This window comes from Tamandua tetradactyla, chromosome 24 (genome assembly GCF_023851605.1).
Source record: "Tamandua tetradactyla isolate mTamTet1 chromosome 24, mTamTet1.pri, whole genome shotgun sequence".
Lineage (NCBI taxonomy): Eukaryota > Metazoa > Chordata > Mammalia > Pilosa > Myrmecophagidae > Tamandua > Tamandua tetradactyla.
The window spans coordinates 33318910-33340316 of NC_135350.1; the positions used below are offsets into that span (position 1 = coordinate 33318910).

The window sequence follows — 21407 nt, forward strand, 5'->3', positions numbered from 1 at the left end:
TCGCATACTTCACCTCCGCAACCAAGCACAATAGGTGTCCCTCTCTTGTGACCCCTTAGATGAGGATGGATGTGTGTCCTCCGATTGCGTGCAATCCACAATGCTGACCTGCCTATAACTGCCTTCGTCCAGTAACAGCCTATGTGCTTGAAGAGGAGGGACTGAGGCTTTAAATATCATTAAGTCACTACTGCCCAGCAGGGTATCTTATCTAGCATAATCTGGGATAATAAATCAACATTTATTAAACTGCCTAAAGCAAAACTAAGTCTCCAGCACCGGCCTTCCTCTTGAACTCTAGTCATGTATTTATAACTACCCTTTCTGAGCACATAGTAGAGCATGGTATGGCTAGCACACAAATTCTGGAGCCAATGACGCCTAGACTTAATCCCTGAACTATCCCTTACTAGTTGTGTGATCTTGACAAAGTACTTACCTCTCTGTGCCTCGGTTCCCTTATCTTTAAACCTAGGATAAAGCCAATACCAACTCAGATGACTTTGAGGAGAATGAAATGAGTTTGTAATGTATAAACAGCTTTAAAAAGTGTCTGGAAGGTAGATAGTAATATATATGAAAGTGTTAAAACAGAAAGGCCACCGGGGTGGCTCACTGATAGCTCAAATTTTACAAATACCAATTTGAACCCTGTCATCTTCTCCCTCGAGCGTACTCTTCTGCCTTAGTTGTTCATAATAATTAAAGGCACTATTAACTCCTTGAGTTTAGTTTAAAAACCTCAAAATCTCTCTGATTCTCTATCTCTGAGCCACACAAACTCAGACAATCTGCCTGTGAGTGATTCTCATGACTGTGGTTCTCTGTCCCATAACCACCTTCCCCAAGCAGGCCTACATTCCTCCCTGTTTAAAAGGGAGTGATTTGTTCCTAAAAAGCTCCTCACCTACAGGTCAGCCCTATGGCAAAACACAAGTCTTCCTATCCATCCTCCTTCTCAGCCCATTACCTCTCACTTCCTACAGCAGAAATATGAATTATAACCTGACTTTCCCAGGGCCTTTATTATCTGGTTTAAATATATGGTATGCACAGTGTGTGCCAATTCTATTTTTCATGTATTCCTTTTTAAATCTGTACTAAACTACTGTTCTACTTTGGGCATATAATTGTTGATGATCCTAAAATTATTTTTTCAATTCACCAATCATTTATTGAGCATATGCTATGCGTTATTTACTGCACTGAGTGCTAGAAAAAGTGATCTAAAATTTGCCATTTCTAGAACATCTGCTAGGTACCAGGAATCTTTTTTTTTTTAGCATATTATAGGACATCTCCTAAATTTACCTTACAAATTTAACAGGCTGAAATCAATATATTATTCTCATTTTACAGATGTCAAAATAAAGATTCAGAAATGTTAAGTAATTTGCCCATGCCATACGCTCAGAAGGTGTCTGAGATGGACTCGCTTGTTTTTTACCCACACAAAAATCTTCTCTTTTGTGACTTCCCCTCCATGATACAAAGTCCAGTTCAAATGTGCCTTCTTGTGAAGCCTTCTGTGATCTGCCCAGCCAGAAATAACCACAGATGATTTACTCTCATTTACTGTACTTTTAACATTTCAATTTATAGTGTATGTCTTTGTCTATTTGACTTCAATCCTCTAGCAGATTTTGTGTTCCTTGAAGGAAAGAGCCAACTCCTGTAGAGCTGGAAATATTCTATCCACTATAGAAAATCTAGCAGTTTACTGAAGTTCTCTGACACACTCGTGAGACACAAAAAGTCTAAAATTTCATATATGAGCTTAAAATGCATAACAAAGTTCTCTACTAAAATAAAAATGATATTATTGATAATTTCCACAAGTTTTGTACTTCTTAATAATTTACATTCTGCATCAAGTTCCTTGATACCAATTATATTATAGAGTGTCAACGAAATTCTAACACATTCCTAATTTGGAAGCTTTATAGCACTACCACAGGAGTGAAAGGCAGCACAATGACAAAGTGAGGAAAAAATATTAGTCAGATGAAGCCACCAAACTTAAAAACACCGATGATAAAACCCATGTGAAAGTACACAGTGTCATGACCAGTCCAATCACTATAGACAATTAAATCTTCAAGGCAAAAGAGACTTCACAATAATCCTTTATAAAGCAATAGAATTCATTTTAGAACATAGTGATGCTGTACCAATAATTAGAAAAGTCTTAATTGTATATTTACAAAGTTTCAGGGCTTCTAACAAAATGAACAGAAACAATTAAGATTTTGAGGAGGCAGCATCAGAAAATGTACATAGTCAGAAACTTCTGGGAAGATGGCTGAATAGAGTAACTCAAGATTAGTACGGAAAAGTTAGAGAAGGGACAGGAGGGCGACTGAGGTTGCAATTCTGGAGTGCGGCTGACCTGGGAGAGCCCTCTGCATCTCATAGGGTACCCTGGTTGCAGAGGTCAAGGAACTGAGAGGCAGAAAGTTGGAGCCTGGTACAGAGGTGCAGAGCCCATGAGAGTGCACTGACAGGAGCTGGGGACTAAGAAGTAAGCTAGGCCATGTTCCTTGGGTGTGCTACCCTCACCAGGACAACCCTATGACCAGTGACTCACCCCACACCCCACACACTCAACCTGGTCACCGGCTACCATTCCCTACACTCCAGGCACCCCTACTCCACCAGATCCCAGTGCATGTACCTGCCCCACACCCTTACCCCAAGTGCAGCCCAATCCACTGCTCCTGCACTCCTCCCAAGAACTATCTCTCCCTCCCTGCTCCCTACAGGCTATTGCCAGCACATAAAGGCTGTAGGCACTAACTTCTATAACCAGGCTACTCTGCCCCCCTGCCCACAGTGTTGCACAGCCTCACCCCACCCCCACCCCCTTGAGCTCTGCGTACCAGGTTAAGGTACTCCTAGGCCCGTGCATGCACATGGGTCTCCAATCACGTCATTCAGCTCTGGGAACTGCACTTTACAGCAGTCCTAGAATTGTGCATGAGCATGCCCCTCAGCCACACTTTATAGCTCTGAGAAGTGCAGACCTGTGCAGCCAGGTCACATCTGCCCCCAATCCATGAAAACACCAACCTGCTACAACAGCTCCATGTATGCACACAAAAGGTCCCACGCCTTAGACCAGTGCATACCAGGGCTATGCCCCCCAGATGAGTGCACCCTCACAGCTACATCCTCCCTGGCCACCAGGTGCCCGCATTCACCAGCATTAGTGTAACATCCACAACATGTGCCTATACCTGCCCTGAGACAAATCACTGCACTGAGTGCCCCACCCTGTACCCTGCTGTACAACCATCCTGCAAGCACAGGGCCTTCATAGATATCAACTCCCAAAGTAAATCAATCAAGATACTTACATGCCACAAAGACGGCAGAAGATCACCAAGCATATCACAATGCAGACAGATACAGCTTGCCTTATGACCAAATTAAAACACCAGAGTAGACACAGACATCGAAACAACTAATTAAAGATGTTCATACAACCCTAATAAAATAAGTAGGATAGCAAATGACATAAAGGAGATCAAAAAGACAGTAGAAGAGCATAAAGAGGAATTTGAATGAATAAATAGAAAAATAGCAGATATCACAGAGATTAAAGACTCTGTTGACCAAATAAAGAACATACTAGAGGCATACAACACCAGGTTTGAAGAGAAAGAGGAGAGAATAAGTGACATAGAGGACAGGATAACTGACACTGAAGGCTCAAAACAGCAAATGGCAAGAAAAAAAGATGTTAAAAATTGAATTGGATCTCAGGGAAAATAATAGACAAAAAAAAGTGCACAAATATTAGAATCATTGTGGTTCTAAAAGGAGAAGAGAGGAGTAAAGGGCTAGGAAGAGTAGTTGAGGATATAATGGGGGGAAATTTCTCAACCCTCATAAAGGACATAAATATACAAGTCAAAGAAGCCCAATGAGCTCCAAACAGAATAAATCCAAATAGGCTTCCACAAGACACATATCAATCAGTCTTTCAAATGTTGAAGAGGAGCAGAAAATCCTGAAAGTGGCAAGATAAAAACAATCTACTACATACAAGGGAAATCAAATAAGACTGAGTTCAGACTACTTAACTAGTGCTCTGGAGGTGGGAAGGCAGTGCTATGATATATTCAAGATGCTTAAAGACAAAGACTTCCAGTGAAGAATTCTGTACCCACCCAAAGTGTCCTTCAAAACTGAGGACAGATGAAAATTTTCACAGACAAAGAAGTCCTGAAAGATTCTGCCAACAAGAGATCAGCCCTACAAGAAATACTAATAGGAGTTCTGCTGGCTAAAAAAAAAAAAAAAGACAGGAGAGGGAGCTCTTAAGGAGGGCACAGAACTGAATAACACTATTAAGGGTAATTTAAAGAATACAAAGAGAACGAGGGAAAAGAATATATAGATATGACAAATAAAATTAAAAAGGTAAGGTGGTGGAATCAAGAAACTTTGAATCTTAATAGGCTAAACTTAACAATTAAAAGACACAGATGGCAGAAGAGATTAAGAAACATAATCCAGCTATATGCTGCTCACAAGAGACACAAGGATACAAATAGATTGAAAGTGAAAAGATGGAAAAAAAATTTCCATTCAAGTTGTAACCAAAAGAAAACAGGAGTAACTATACTAATATCGGACAAAATAGACTTTAAATGTAAAGACATCATAAGAGACAAAGAAGGACACAATATACTAATTGAAGGGTCAATTCACCAAGAAGATCTAACAATCATAGATGTTTATGTTTCCAATTAAGGAGTTCCAAAGTACATGAGACAGACATTGGCAAAACTGAAGGGAGCGATAGATGTTTCAACAATGATAGTAGGAGATGTCAATACACCACTCTTATCTATAGATAGAACAACCAGACAGAAGATCAACAAGGAAATAGAGAAGTTAAACAACTTGATAAAGGAATTAGACCTAACAGACATATATAGGTCATTGTACCCCAAAGCACAACAATATACATTCTTCTCTAGTGATCAAGGAACATTCTCCAGGATAGGTAATATGCTGGGCTACAAAACAGATCTTTATAAATTTAAAAACAGCGAAATTATTCAAAACTCTGATCACAATGGGATGAAGGTGGATCTCAACAACCACCAAAAAATGATAACATTCACAAATATATGGAGATTAAATAACACACCCTTAAACAACCAGTGCATCAAAGAAGAAATTGCTAGAAAAATCAATAAATATCTGGAGAGGAATAAAACTTATCAGAATTTATGGGATGCAGCAAAGGCTGTGCAGAGAGGGAAATTTATTGCCCTAAATGCCTACATTAAGAAACAAGAAAGAGCAAAAATTGAGGACTTCACAGCACACCTGGAGGAACTCATGAAAGAGCAGCAATCTAACCCCAAAGCAAATAGAAGACGGCAAATAACAAAGATTAAAGCAGAGATGGGGAGAACAAAAGAACAATAGAATCAACAAAACCAAAAATTGGTTCTTTGAGAAAATCAATTAAATGGATGGGCACTAGCAACACTGGCAAAGAAAAAAAGGGAGAGGATACAAATAAGTAAAATCAGAAATGAGAAAGGGTGCACTACCACCGACTGTGAAGAAATAAATCATGAGAGGAAACTATGAACAACTACATGTCAATAAACTAGACAACTTAGATGAAATAGACAAATTCCTGGAAACACACAAACAAGCTACACTGACTCAGGAAGAAATAGAAGATCTCAACAAACCAATCACAAGTAGAGAGATCTAATCAGTCATCAAAAATCTTCCTACAAAGAAAAGCCCAGGGCCAGATGGCTTTACAGAGGAATCTTATAAAACATTCGTAAAAGAACTAACACCAATCCTGCTCAAAATTTTCCAAAAAAATGAGGTAAAAAGAACTCTACCTAACTCATTTCATGAAGCTAAGATCACTTTAATACCAAAACCGGGTAAGGATGTTATAAGAAAAGAAAACTACAGGCCAATCTCTCTAATGAACATAGATGCAAAAATTCTCAATAAAATATTAGCAAATTGAATCCAACAGCACATTAAGAATTATACACTTTCACCAAGTGGGATTTGTACCAGGAATGCAAGGATTGTTCAATGTAAGAAAATCAATTAATGTAATACAGAACATTAACAAATCAAAAAGGAAAAATCACATGATCATCTTGATTGATGCTGACAAAGCATTCAACAAAATTCAGCATCATTTTCTGATAAAAAACACTCCAAAAATAGGAATCAAAGGTAACTACCTCAATATAATAAAGTGAACACATGAAAAACTGAGAGTCAGCATTGTACTCAGTGGAGAGAGACTGAAAGTTTTCCCCCTATGATCAGGAACAAGACAAGTATGCCCACTGTCACCACTATTATTCAACATTGTGCTAGAAGTTCTAGCTCGAGCAATCAGGTACGACAAAGAAATAAAAGACATCCAAATTGGAAAGGAAGATGTAAAACTCTCATTATTTGCAAATGACATGATACTATAACTTGGAAGATATTGAGAAATCTACAGCAAAGTTACTTGAGCTAATAAATAAATTCAGCAAGGGGGCAGGATATAAAATTAATGTGCAAAAATCAGTAACATTTCTATACACAAGCAATGACCTAGCTGAGGATTCAGTTAAGGCAACCATTCCATTCAAAATAGCAACTAAAAGAATCAAGTGCTTAGGAATGAACTTAACTAGGGGCATAAAGAATTTGTACACAGAAAACTACATAACATTTCTAAAAGAAATCAAAGGCAATCTAAATAGGTGGAAAAGCACTCCTTGCTCATGGATAGGAAGGTTAAATATAGTTAAGATGTCAATTCTCTCCAAATTGATCCTCAGATTCAACACAGTACCAATCAAAATGACAACAACCTACTTTGAAGATTTGGAAAAACTAATTACCAAATTACCCATGTGAAGCTTATGTAGATAGCATAGAAGCTTAGACTACAGGCATTCCTAAGAGTTGTCTCTGGAGGATGTCTTTAGTTGCTCAGATGTGGCCTCAATCTCTCTAAGCCCAACACTGCAAGTGAAATCATTGCCTTCTCCCAAACATGGGGCATTACATCCAGGGGTGAAAGTCTCCCTGGTAATGTGGGAGAGGACACCCCAGGATGAATTCAGACCTGGCACCATGGGATCAACAAAGAACACCTAGGGCAATATATAAGATTCCACAAGAGTTCCATGCACTAAAGTAACTTTCTAGAAACCTACAACCCCCAGATGAGTTCCAGGTCCAGATAAGTCCTGAAACTTTGCTCATACTCTCCAGAACATCAGATACTTCCATCTCCCTACCCCATATTAGCGACAGACCTTTCCAATCCGAAAAATTTAGAATGGCCATAGCCTGAACACCCCTAATGAGAGGGATGGATAGATCAAAGGTGATGGTGGAGTTATACAGAGAAGATAGGATTTAACATATGAATATGAATGCTAAACCATTAAATTGATATCTCTTTTAGTCTCCAGTATTTTAGACCAGTTAAGAAGTAAAAACCTAAAATTGTGAAATTGTAACCCATGTCAAACTTTGAAATATGTTCTACAACTAATTGTGGTGCTGTGCTTTGAAATTTATAGTTTTTTGGATATATGTTATTTTGCACCAAAAATTTGATTGTGATGATAAAAAAAAATATTTAAGCCCTCTAGCCTCCTATATTCTGGAGCAGCTAGAAGGAAAAATATGAAAGGATCATATGGTAGCCCATGACAAACTCGGGGATCTGTCCTGTAACTACTTGTGGAACAGTGGTTTGAAAACTATTGCTTTTTTTATTTTTCTCACTTTGTATATATGTTATACTATGCAATAAAGTTAAAAATAAAAAAAAATGTTCATGGTTATGGTTCTGGAGAGTTCTAGACAGTTTCCATTAACAGTCTTGATATGCAGAGTTCAAAGAGCAGAAGTAAATCTACTATATAGTTTTCTAAAAGCAGTCGTGTTCAGGCTATATAATAGCTTGCTTCAAGTCAATCTTTTCTGTGAAGTAAATTTTTAACTTGCAAAAATATGTAAGGATTTGTTAGAGGACTCTGCACTTCTGAATTCAATTTCGAACTTGTTAGATTAACTGAGGTCAACAGCACTGCCAGCACTGTTAACCCCCCATAAGACTTCCTAAACTCATCTTGGCCATATGCCTAGACATATAAATGCAAACATCCTCAGCAATTAACTGGACAGTACGGGGTAAATGTGATGAGCAAGGAATTCACTGTGCTACCTCCATTAGTGTTAATGAGAGTTCTGTAGTTAATTCTGTTGCACTGCTCTTAATTTTCATCTCCTCCGTGGGGTCTATTTCAACACATTTTAGTTTTAACACCCCACCCCCATTTCACGACAATTTCTGCTTACCTCTGTAATGAAGGATTTGGCGGTGGCAGGATTCATAACCAGGATAGCTCGCCTGAGAGTGTCTCGATAGCGATTCAGTTCCTCTATGCGCATGGTATCAAAGAGCGCGGTGATCATTTTATTGATGTTGTTTTCTACCTTCTGAAGCGCAACATCCATCCCCTGCTGAGACACTCGGTCCAAAAACTCTTGTATTCCACGGATGTCTGGTAACATCAAAAGACGATCAAAATGCAAATTAGCACAAAACAGGAATGACAGGAAGAGAGACAAAAAGTATTTCCCTTACATCAGAATAGTCTGTTGTTCAGCATCATGGGATGTCTAAAATAATACCAGTTGAGCCGCTGATGTAACTCTCATGTATGTTTAAGTTTGAATGTGTTGACATGGGAAAATTGTAGGCATTGATATTTTTAAATAAATTCCTTTACCTCCACATGGAATTCTATATTACCACAACTCTGAAAAGTTTCCATGGCAGAGATGGGGTGTGTTGCTTGCGGAACATGCTCACTTTCTTAAAGCAACACTTGAGAAAAAGAAAACTAACACTCTCTATTTTCTCCAGCATTAAAAGAAGAATACTAACCTCCAGTAAAACATGAATAGCTTTGATAGCAACTGAATCTGAACGATGATTACCAAAATTTCCTAAAATAGGAAACGATAAACACTAAAACTGACATTTACAATCCAAATAGAAAGATGGTTTTGGGAAGTTATCTTCAAAGTTTTTCACGTTACTTAGACTGCACACCAAACACCTGCACTTTCGTCTATTTTATAAGCACCAACTCCTGAGCTCAAATTCAGTAAACTTGAGAGAAGATAGAGCTTTCTTTTCAAGAGTATAGAAGGTATACTTTGTAAAACATAAAGTCTCAAAATATATTTCAGGCTTTTAGAGAACATTATGCAATTTTTTTTTAAAAAAGGACTATTAGCAGAATATTTATAAATCCATTCCAAAATAAGAAAAGTTCTAAAAGACATCAAATAAAAAAGTGTGTCTACTTCACATTTCAATAAGGAAGATAAAATCCAGTAAAAATAAACTGCTTACAAGTTTGTACTTTGTATAAAAGTATATAATTACTTAAATACTATATTTAAGTAACAATAAATATTTAAAATGTTACATATATTTCTTTCTAGTATCACCTTGGTTGTTTACAGAGGAAGGAATCTGAAATGTTAAATGTGATTTAAAGTATACCTGGCACACTGTAATCTTCATAGAGCAGCTTTACTTTTACTATATCATAAACTATAATTTTCATTGTACTTCCATGGTAAAAAATGTTTAAAGGGAAAAATTCGTGAAAGATAAGAAAATAGGATGGTATAGTGCTTATTATAATGGAATATATCTTAAAAATTCCTAATGGTATGTGATTATGTGCATATAAAATTTGCCTCTCAGGGGCAATAATTAGTTTATATATATATTTCAACATATTAGCAATGAAAAACAATAAAAGCGCATAACAAGAAAACAAATAGCCACAAATTTGCAATATGACTTTTACCCATAGATGAAGTTAATTTTTGCAAGTTTACAAATTAATAAACTTTATTTTATTCTGATGATTACTTTCATTTTAAAGCAATTACAGCAGAAATGTTATCTATGACTTAAATTCTTTAGAATAGTTATGTTATAAATTACCTTTCATTATTTATTTTTAATTACATTATAAGCTCAAAACATCATTATCTAAGTAAGTTAAAGGAGCAAAAGCCTCTGCTACAATAGAGCAAGAGATAAAAGAGCAGGATTAATAAGGGCATTATGCACTCATAAGTATCCAGGCAAAAAGTACATAAGGCTAAGACATTCAAGAATAGATTAAACAAAGGTTTAAGTCTGATGTAACTTGACAGACACAGGTGGAAGATAATAACAAAACTAAAACAGGGTTCCCAAACTTTGGTGTGAACCAGACTCACCCAGGGAAAGATTAAAACTACAGAAGCCTGGGCCCCAACCCAGGGGCAACATGAAAGAGGTTGTGTTGTCAGGTGACAAGCATCTGGATTAGGGAAAGAAACACCTGCATTTAGATGATGTTCAAGGCCAGGCTCCAGTGAAAATAAGGAACCAGGCCAAAAGAACCAGGCACATAAAATAGCCCCAAACAAGTGAAGATCATTTAAAAAGCTTAATGGGATGTAAGGGGCTTAACCCTTAGGACTTCATACCCCTCAGTAGATGCTGATGATTGTCTAAGGGTTGCCAGCACTGGTTGGGTGGAGCTCACACTTCCTTGCCATGCTGGGTGCTTACAGGACTGGGACAAGCTTAGGCTGAGTCTGCAGGTCGTGTAGGCCCCTTTAACTTCACCCAAATATTTGAGGTAGGTAAGAATCATTACATTTCATTTAATGGTTAAGGAAGATGGGACTTTGATCAAATAATTTTTCTAAAAGCTCATAGTTATTAATTGGGGAATTTAAATAAATTTGCATCTGCAGGGTATAAAACTAAAATCCAGGCAGAGAACTATTAACTTTTAACATTTTGTACGCCTTCTCCGTTATGGCATAAAGACTTGTCTAGAATATGGGTCAGAACCGAAACTTGACTTTAAGGATTTTTATTTGTATGTTTGTTTTAATTGCAGCCGCTTGTAATTTTCAGATTTTAACTTTGAAAAAAATTTAAAAATTAGGTATTGAGTATAAGGCACAATGTTGGGTGCTAGAAATACAATAATGGACACCTGCTCCCTCCCACACACATGCACTGAGACAGTAAATAAGCAAGTCAACAAACTAGTAACTACAAATCATTCTAAGTGCTTGGAAGGAAACAAAGAGGGTTCTCTTGCAGATAATAATGGGGTCAGGAGGAGAACTTATTTCAGTTAGAATGTTAAAGGGGTTTCTCTGATATTTAAACTGTGATCTAAAGGATAAGAAGTTACTCATGCAAAGAGATGTGGAAAGAGGAGAACAGCATGGGGAAAATGCCCGGGGGCAGGAAAGAGCATGTTTAAAGAACCTAAAAGATTCCAGTGTGGTGCAGCCTAGCTAGAGAGGAGAGCAGACTTAGGTGAAGTTGTATTGAGAGGGAGGGATAGATTAGACTCTTGAAAGACAGAGAAAGAGGTTTTTATTTTATTCTAAATGCAGTCTGAATATACTGAAAGTTCTAAATAGAAGATTTGATGAAAGAGGCTGATGGCCTATTTGTGGAAAATGAAAAACAGTTTAAGTCTGAGAATGACTTGTAAGACAGTATTTTAGTTTCCATAGTATTTTAGTTTCCAGGCTCTATGACAAATACCATACAATGATGTGCCTTAACAACAGGAATTTATTTGTTCAAGGTTTCAGAGCCAGGAGGGCTGCTTCTTCTAAACTTGGCAGCATTCTGGCTGGTCAGCGATCCTTGGGTTCTTTGGCTTTCCCTCCACATGGAAATGTCGTCTCCTTTATCTTCTGGGTAGCCTCTACTCCAATTTACTGTCTCTTCATAATGACTCCAGTAATAGGAATATGGTCCAACCTCATTCATTTGGGCCACACCTTAACTAAAAATAACATCTCTAAAAGGTTTCTATTTACAATGGGTTTACAACCACAGGAATGGATTAAGATTAAAAATATGTCTTTTTCTGGGGTCACAACTCAATCTACCACAGACAGTATGATTCATATTCAGCTTGTGCCATGCATTCCATATATTAACACTACAAATATAAATAAATCATTCCATGAATTACTTCAAAGATATGGATTTTGTACAAAGAGTAAATAATAGAAGGGTATGGAGGAAAACTACTATTGCATGGTATGGTATATTAATAGGAAGGCATCAACAGTACCACAGCAGTACCAGGGATAAATAATTGGGAAGGAAGGACAAGATTTAAGATGAGGTTTGGATTTTTCATCTGGTGAATGTGTGTTTACTGGCTATTTGTTCTCATTGGTGCAATGGAAATAGTCTAAAATCGAGAGTGTTGATGATTGTACAACTAAGTGAGGATAATGTGAGACATGGACTGACGTCCAATGGATGGAGTTGGCTGAAGGATAGATTGCCTGAGGAGCAGAATGGAGAAATATGATGGAAAATTGTGCAGCTTTAGAAAGAAACAAAGTTGTGAAGCATGTAATGATGTGAATGAAACTTGGGGACATTACGTGGTGCAAAATAAGCCAGAAACAAAAGAACAAATATTGTATGGTCTCTTTTAGAAAATACTCGGGGTCTAGATTATAAGCTCTAATACAGTCACATTTAGCCTGGAGCTGTAGATGTTATTTATAGTTTTTCAGATGTTGTATATGTATAACCTGGTATTTCCCTGGAAGCTTGGCTACCTGTATGACACCTAATACTCAGAGTTGGAGTTCTGCAGCTCTGAAAATCAGTATTTCTACATACAACAACTGTTAAAGAAACTAAAAAAAAGACATCAGGCTTCAATTCATGGTCAGAATGAAGCCAATCAGGTTGGTACTAAGGTAAAACAGAACACAGGAGTAAAGATGACACTGTATTTTAGAACTTCACCTATGAATGAGACCAAAGGAAAAGAGGTGTTTTTTTGTCCAAAACCTAAATTTTCTGTAGCACATAATCTAACTCAGCCTATCTGGTTAGCTCATTTAAACAACCCAAACACATGGAGCCCAGAATGGGAATGAAGGCTTATAATTCTTTAAGGCTTAATATACTACTGGATACATTTAAGAATATGTTGGGCAATAATTAAAAAAAAATATATTGGCAAAGATCCTTGAGGGATGGAAGAAAAAATATGGATCTACTAAGCTTTACCACTGGGGAAACCCCTGATACTGTCCCAAACTTTAGGGACTCCCAAGATAATAAGTTAAGTCCTTGATCTTGAGGCTTGCTCTTGTGAAGCTTATTTCTGTAAATAAATTCATCACTGTCCTCCCTGTGGTGTATATGACATCCAGTGGTGAAAGTCTCCCTGGTATCATGGGACATGACTCACAGCGATGAGCCTGGCACTGGCACCATGGGATTGACAACACCTTCTTGCCCAAAACGGGAAAAGAAATGTAACAAAATAAGGTATCAAATAGAGTTGAGAGGCTATTCTGGAGGCTACTCTTATGCAAGCTTCAGCTAGATATTGCTGATTACCATAGTTTGACAAACCCCAACCAACACCAGTCCTGCTAACACTAAAGAACACCCAGGGCACTATCTGAGATTCTACAAAAGTTTCATGCATGGAGATTTCTTTCCAGCAACCTATAATCTCCACATGGATTCCTAGGTCAGATAAGTCCTGAAACCCAGAGGGATGAGCCTCTCCAAGACAGCATCTAGTTCCATCTCCCTATCCCATATTACCAATACCACTTTACAACATGAAAATGTTAAGAGTGAGCATAGCCTAAATACCCCTAACAACTGGAAGAAGGATCAAAGGAGAATGAGGAGTTTATAGCAGAGAAGATAGGTTTTAACAAATGAGTATGTCTGTTGATCACTACATTGATATTTCTTTCAGACTCCAGTGTCTTGGAGTAGCTAGAAAGAAAAAAATGTGGAACTGTAACTCATACCAAACTCTGAAATCTCTTCTATAACTACTTGTTGCAATGCACTTGGAAATGCGTTGCTTTTTTATGTATATGGTATATTTCACAATAAAAAAAGTAAGCAAAAAATTGAGCTTGTGAATTATTTTCCTGTGGCTTAAAAGAGTATTTAACATTTTTTTAGCTTTTATTTTTGTCCAGAAGATCAGGAGAATTTATATTGTTATTTGGAAAAAAAATGCGTTGGGTTAAAAGATCGATATTATAAAAGATCGCTTTTGCTTCATTGTTCTAGAACTCTGGTAGTCACTTCCTAGATAAGTGACTGCAGAAGAATTGAAAATTTTCTTCATTCTATAAATGAAGAAATATCTATTTTATAGAAGTCTTCAAAGATTAAATTAGCATGGTGTGTGTGTGTGTGTATGAAATCCAGTGTAGGCACTAACACATGGTAGATGACATTATTGTTACTAATACTACATAACTGTTTTTTAAAAAGCCACCTTCACCCATTAATAGGCCAGAATTCTTTAAAAATTTACTGATGACTAGGTAGCCAAAATAGGAATCTTATAGCCAAGGCAGACTCTTGGAACGCAGAAGCTAAACAACAGTAGTTTTGCTTATTAGAAAACAAAAGTAAACACACATGAAATGCTGTAATCAGGTTTGATGAAAAGAGAATCTGAATTATGCTGTCTATTAACTGCTTGTAGAAAAGAGTCACTAAAAGAGAGAGTAGTCTTTGGTTTGGAACCTGTGAATACATTATGTTACATGAAAAAGAGGTTATGCAATAAAAAAAAAAAAATTGGCCTTGCCTAAGAGGGATATGGCCTCTGATTCTTTGTCCTCAGCTTCTGGGAAGTCATCCATGTCATACTTAACAGGAGTATTTGTTTTTAAGGAGGCTGACCACACCAAAAAATCAACCACCTGATTTAGGGTGGGGTCTTTGAGTTATGTGGTGTCTGTTCACCTGGAGACTGAGCTCAACCATCATGGTCAATCAAGTATTCAGTCATACTTACATAATATAGCCCTAATTAAAACTCAGAACACTGAGGTTCAGGAAACCTTCTGTGGTCGACAATACTCTGTATAATATCACATGTAGATAGAAGGAAAGTAGTGCATCCTGACTTTATGGGATAGGGCACTTGAAGCTGCACATTCTAAATGTCCTAAATTCTGTCCTATGTGACTTTCTCTTTTGGTTAACTTTGAACTGCATCCTTTCCCTGTAATAAATCATAACCATGAGTATGATCACTTTCAATGAGTTCTGTGAGTTCTTCATTATCAAACCTGAGGGTGGTTTTGGGAATCACCTGCATTAATCTTGGTAAGGAAACTTTCCTCAGCTGGGGACAATTCCAGGGGAAGGCTGCCTACCGTCAGCATTTCCCGCATAAGTCCTTCAGTTGTGAAGGGGAATTTGGGTGGCACAGGACAGAGTCAATTACACATGCTGAACTTATCCAGAAAATTTCCTTAGGTTTATAGGAAATTTCCCTTCATTCTGAGTCAAAAGGAATTGTTTAGGTTTTCAGGATAATTTGATATGAAAAGTCCTTGGAAGTCACTTCTATTGAACTTTTTGTCTTTCTTTAATAAACCATTTTTTTTATGGTATGGGGAGCACACTACATTTGATGTCAGAAAATCAGATTTGGACCCTTTGTTTCAGATTAATTGTTATTTGCAAGAGAAAGTGTCTTGACTACTTAACTAACTCATAATTGTTTAAGAAATGTCTAGAATTTGGTTATGAAGATGAAGGCAGATTTCCTGTCCCTGAAGTATTTTCCATTTAGAGCAGGGGGTAAATACTTAAACAGGTAATTGTACTTTAATATGATATATCTAATAAAAATAGTAGCAAATGAATGAAAATCATATAGAAAGTAGCAACAAACTACCCTTTTATTTAGGGCAAAAAATTATTTTTACCTAATTACTGAGTTGTTCTGATAAAAGGGAATAAGGTTTCTAAACTATTAAAGCAGTCTGTAAACTGTAACTTTCTATGCAATATACAATTTTATTATCAATACTTTAATAACCTCAGGAAAGAACCCTATTTGTTCTAATTTTATTCGATTATCTATATCTATGGCAAAATGGAAAATAGAAGAAAATCTTGATAAGGTCTAAAAGTTGATCATTTCAACTCAGAGAATTTAATATTCTAGCCATCAATTTACCTAACATCCTAACTGTGTAACCTTGGTTAGGAAAACTTCCTACCACAGTCCTCTAATAGGTAGTAACTGATGAATAAAAAATGAATAAAGTGTTTCATTAAGTTGTATGAAATAATTAATTTATTCTGATCATTAAAGTCACATTAAATTTAATCTCTTTACTAAAAATGGTTTGTAACAAAGTAGATTAGAGGAGGAAAATCCAGCCTATATTAGAATTTAATTTACAAGGATTTTTCTAAACAGAGTCTAAAAAGATTGTAAATCAGAAATATGAATCCCTCTTGTTCATTTCTACCCATGATCTCCTTCCAAACATATCTTTTTCTAAATAAAGTCTGCTTATTATAAAATATCTGAGAGATACTTGGAAGAGGATGTTAAACAAGACAAAAACAATCTCTGCCTTCATGGACTTTATCTGAGAATAACACAGACCTTATTACAAAAAAAGGAAAAAAAAAATATTGCTTACATCCCAAGCTACATGTCCAGCTTAACTAAATTTGGTGGAAAACTCCAGAACATACCAAAGCAGTAATTCTTAGTCTGATCATTGTATTCAAATGCCACCTTCAAAATATTAAATTACATAGGGACAGGGGCTTGTTGCTAAGTCTTCATAAGTCTGATTTTTTTCCCTTGACTCATATCTCTCCCTCTGAGAAGATGAAGCACATTAATCATTTTGAGCACTTAAGGCACTAGAGCAATAGGATCCATCACTGCATTCAGCCAATCTCAGTGTTTCCGAAGTTATGACAGAATAACTAGCATTATCATTAGTATTTAGAACCTTGTGATATTTTTTAAAAATAAAACAGAATATTTAATAGTACTTATGATACATAAGATACATTATTGAGTTGTATGGATTCCGAACATATGAATAGTAAAACTTATTTCTACAAGTGCTTTTTTTTTGAGAAAATCTTTAAATCATTGATTGATTAAAAAAAAAATTCTAGAAAAACCTCACTTCAAAAAGAATTTGAACAACTTACTGGGTTCTTCCTTGGCATTTTTAGTGTATTTTTCCTTGTACTTAAAAATGAAAGATAATGGGCTGTATTAGATTTTGAGATGACACAGTCTGGCAACAGTGGTTTATCACTGAAATTTTCTATTCCATAACAACTTGTGATTTGAGGATTAGATCATAATATTTAAGTATGAGAGTCACCTTTACAGTAATGCTGATCAATATTTTAAGGTCTAAGTTAAAAAGATCTATATTAATAGAATATATTATTTTTACCTGTAATATGTACAATTGCAAAGAAAGTAGTCCAATAAGATGCTTGAATTAATTATATGCTCATTGAGGCAATTGAAGTAAATGAGAGAACTGAAAGCTGGAAGGAGGCCAAATGTGTAATAAACAGTTTTAAGACTGTCTAGAGAAAGCTTTGATAATATAATAGTCATCAGATACTTGAATACAACCTCAGGGCATTATAAACATTTGCATTCAATTAAGAGGAATGTGTCCTTTTCATGGGCCTTGATTAAACCTACATCAAGACTACATGGAATAAATGTTGTTAATCCTAGGGATGCATTTATGGGAAAGGTCATCCAATGTTCATTTCAAAGGTCTTCCTATGTAGCAACTAAATTGTAAGAAAGGGTGATATACCGAAGATAGCGCTTAAGTAACTTAGTTTGCTTGACCATGTACAGGCCCTGAATCTGGGATCATTAAATCAAAGTTTTGAGCATGCAGAGGAACTCATAACGAATTGATTTATTAATTTCTGAGGTTAGATTCTTCCTTTCTTTGTGTGTGCATTTGGGTGTCAAAAAGTATATATTTCTCTCCAGCCTATTTGATTTAGTCTTTTCCATACTAAGATATTTTATTTTATCAACATCTAGTATGCATGATTTCACATCTCTTATTTTCAGAAATAGTTTAACAAAATATAGATAAGTTTTACATATGGCCAAAAATCTTGTTAAATAATAAAGACTGTTCTGAAACTGTAAGAATAACATCAGAAAGCATAGGGCCACAAAATAATTTTAAGCTGACCAAAACAAGCAAATAAAGTATCTGAACTAAACTTTAAAAAGTTTATGTATTACAAGCTATTTTACAATGCTGAATTATCATGAATACAATATTTATAATTTCCTCAATTTTTTTTTCTTATAAGCAGTTTCTTCAATCTGGCAAAGGAAGAGCACATGTCCACATCTCCCTCCCTTCAGCCTTCCATCAGAATACACCATGTAACCCACACTGGCAACTTCAAACACTCCACTTCCCTGACCAGATTTGGCTTAGGGATTGGGGTGGGACCTTAAAAGGACCTACGATTCTATACATGGATAAATATCCACGTATGTGACAGATGATATATGCTCAAAGGATAAGAAGGGGTCTTTCCTCTGTATACTAATCTGTATTATTTGTGCTTGGCCTGATCATTGCAACTTTTTTTCACCTAAGTTTGAAGCCAATGGATGAACTGAAGCAGAAATGAGGATATGTTAAGAAGGGATCTCATTACTCTCAGTAAGTTCATGACTCTATGCCATTACTATAATTACATCATTACTGTCATTTTCCCTCCAGTCTTGATAACCAGAGCTAAGCAATTTCTATCAATAGTCCTGTCCCAATGTAGGCTGTAGAACCAAGACTTTTCCTAGGCAAGAGTAATTAAAGAATTCAAGAGGCTCTGTTGATGAAAAGTATATCAACCATACTGCCTGTGCCATTCTAGTAAATTCTATCTACTCTACCCAGACCTGAAACTCAATTTTTTCTCTCATCAGTAGTCTCAGAAGAGATTCCTTCCACTAAAGGTAGCTATCAAATACCATCTCCCTTTATAACTTCCTGGTTTCTGCGTATCCAAGATTCCTGGATTCTGGAATCTAGCCCCTAGATAGTAAATCTATTATGTCCTTACTTAGACCTCTGGTAGTCAACCTGTAAGTACTCTCATGAGCATTTCTGGATGTTTCACCTATGTGTTCCACAATGTTCCATGTATGTGACCAACTTCCTCTCAGAGATTTGGTTGAAAACACAAACAGCATACTGAAGATGATGCAAATTTGGAAGGGTTGGTCAATTTAATGAGTGAAACAATGAACACTTAACATAAAACTTTAAAAGTTGGAATTATGAGGAAACACAACAAGGTGAATCCTAAAAAGTGTTTAGTATTTTGCTGAAGAAAGGTAAAGTTCTCACCTGTCTCTACAGGGATAACAGCTTGTGACATATTGTGTGATCAGTAAATGTGTTAGTTCTTATGCAGTGACTGAAAAACTAGCAAAACTAGAATCAAGAGAGGGGGAGGCATTAGAAAGGTGAAACATCTGAAGAGCGTATCAAATTGAAATATGGTCTTTCAGTTTCCTAGGCTGCTTCAGCAGATACCACAAAATGTGTTGACTTAAATAAGAGGAATTTATTAGCTTACAGTTTGAAGTTAGCAAAGTGTCTAAATCAAGGCATCATCAAGGTGATGCTTTCTTCCTGAAGACTGTGATTCTTGGCTCCACTGTCCCATGGCAAGGCACAGGGCAGCATCTGTTGGCCTCTCCCTTCTCTTCCAGGTTTTGTTGATTTCAGCTTCTTGCTTCCTTGGCTTTCTTTCTCCTTGTCTGAATTTCATTCCCTTATAAAAGACTCCAGTTAGAAGATTAAGGCCCATTTGTATTGAGATGGATGATACCTTAACTGAAGTAGTCTCATTAAAAAGTCCTACTTACATCCACAAGAATGGATTAACTTTAAGAACATGTTTTTCTGGTGGACGTACAGCTTCAATCTATCATATATGATAAACTGCTCGTGGTGCTAAGACAGTAAAAGACTAAAGTGGGTTCTAGGAGTATAATTATTTTCTTTACTTTGATAAATTATTATAAGAAGGGATTGCTTATTTTATACTATTTCATAAAACAGCCCATTTTGGCCAATGTAAGAGCTTTCAGGTTTTTGTTTTTCCCCAGGGAGCTGAGTTGAGTCCAAGGTTATGACAAAGTCTGACCCCAAATTTTAATTTGTAATTTTAGCATGTATCTCATGTGAGTTGGGGAGCATCAAACCAAATCTACAATTGCCAGAAGCATTATTATTCACATTAACTAAAATGTGTACATTTCTATTGTTTATGATAAATGCAGCTATGACCTTTTGGCATTCTTTATGAAAGCACATTAAGCTTTAATATAGACATATTTAAGTTAATCTTAATTTGTGCTCAAGTAATAATAAAACATTGGCTCTTTTTTGATCTCATATATTCTCTCCTCAGGTATGGCCCATGTCCTGAACGCTTGGAGTGACCTTTGGCTATGTTGTTAGACTTACTTCACCACTCTGGATAGACTGGAATAGAAAGTGACTGACATACAAGAACACTTAATTGGAGCAAAGGGAGACCATATTTCTTTGTACAGATGCCATACAGACTGCACAGAAATGGGTATGATCAAAACCAAGCATTCCATTTACAGCATTGTTTTTTTGTTATGTAGTTATAACATGATGTGACTGTAAGCTTTTTAAACTATGAAAAAAAGAGATTGTACCTAGTATGAGAAATAAAGTATTTATAACAGATTGTAGCTTCAGATGTTGTTTGCTGCTTCTTGGACCTTTAAGAGACATTCTTAACTAAGTAGAATTCTGAGGGTAGTTTTTTTGCATTGCCCTCCCCCCCAAGTTTTGAACTGTTTTATTATCTAGAAGAGGTCTGAGAATAATTGTAGCATTCATATGTTTTCTGAGAGAAATAGAAAGTTTGCCTGGCCACTGAAGATGTTTCTCACATTAATCAAATGACAATTCATACATCTTGATCCTGTTTTATTTATTTATTTATTTATTTATTTATTTATTTATTTATTTATTTATTTATTTATTTATTTATACTGTCTATTTCTTTGGAGTTAAAATGACTAAACCTCATCAAAAACAGTTTCAATCCCTCTTGGGTTAAAGCCCAATATTCCACATAGCAGCATGCTCCTGTCTCTTTTGCTGGTTTTTGTCCCTGTTCAACACATATCAGTTTTTCTTTCATGTCATTCAGTCTTGCTAAAGATTTGGGGTCATCTCGAAGATCAATCTGAGTTCCTATTAATAAAAAGGGTATATTCGGTGCATATTTCTTAAGTTATGGTACCCACTCCTCTTTCACATTTTGAAATAAGCCGGGATTTACCACGGAGAAGCATATAAGGAAGACATCTAGGAGTAGAACAGGTGGATAGTATGTTAGGTATCTAGTTGAAATTGTAACATTGTAACAACTGTCAAAC

At 36.2% G+C, this 21407-nt stretch overlaps 1 protein-coding gene across 3 annotated transcripts in view; it reads right to left on the minus strand.

Moving 5' to 3' along the window:
• Window positions 1-21407, minus strand: part of GRID2 (glutamate ionotropic receptor delta type subunit 2) — a 1588850-nt gene that overhangs the window by 788285 nt on the left and 779158 nt on the right. For all 3 annotated transcript variants that reach the window (XM_077142855.1, XM_077142857.1, XM_077142856.1), the window contains one exon: window positions 8374-8579. In XM_077142855.1, the coding sequence (XP_076998970.1) occupies window positions 8374-8579 (206 nt within the window). The remainder of the gene's footprint in view (window positions 1-8373; window positions 8580-21407) is intronic.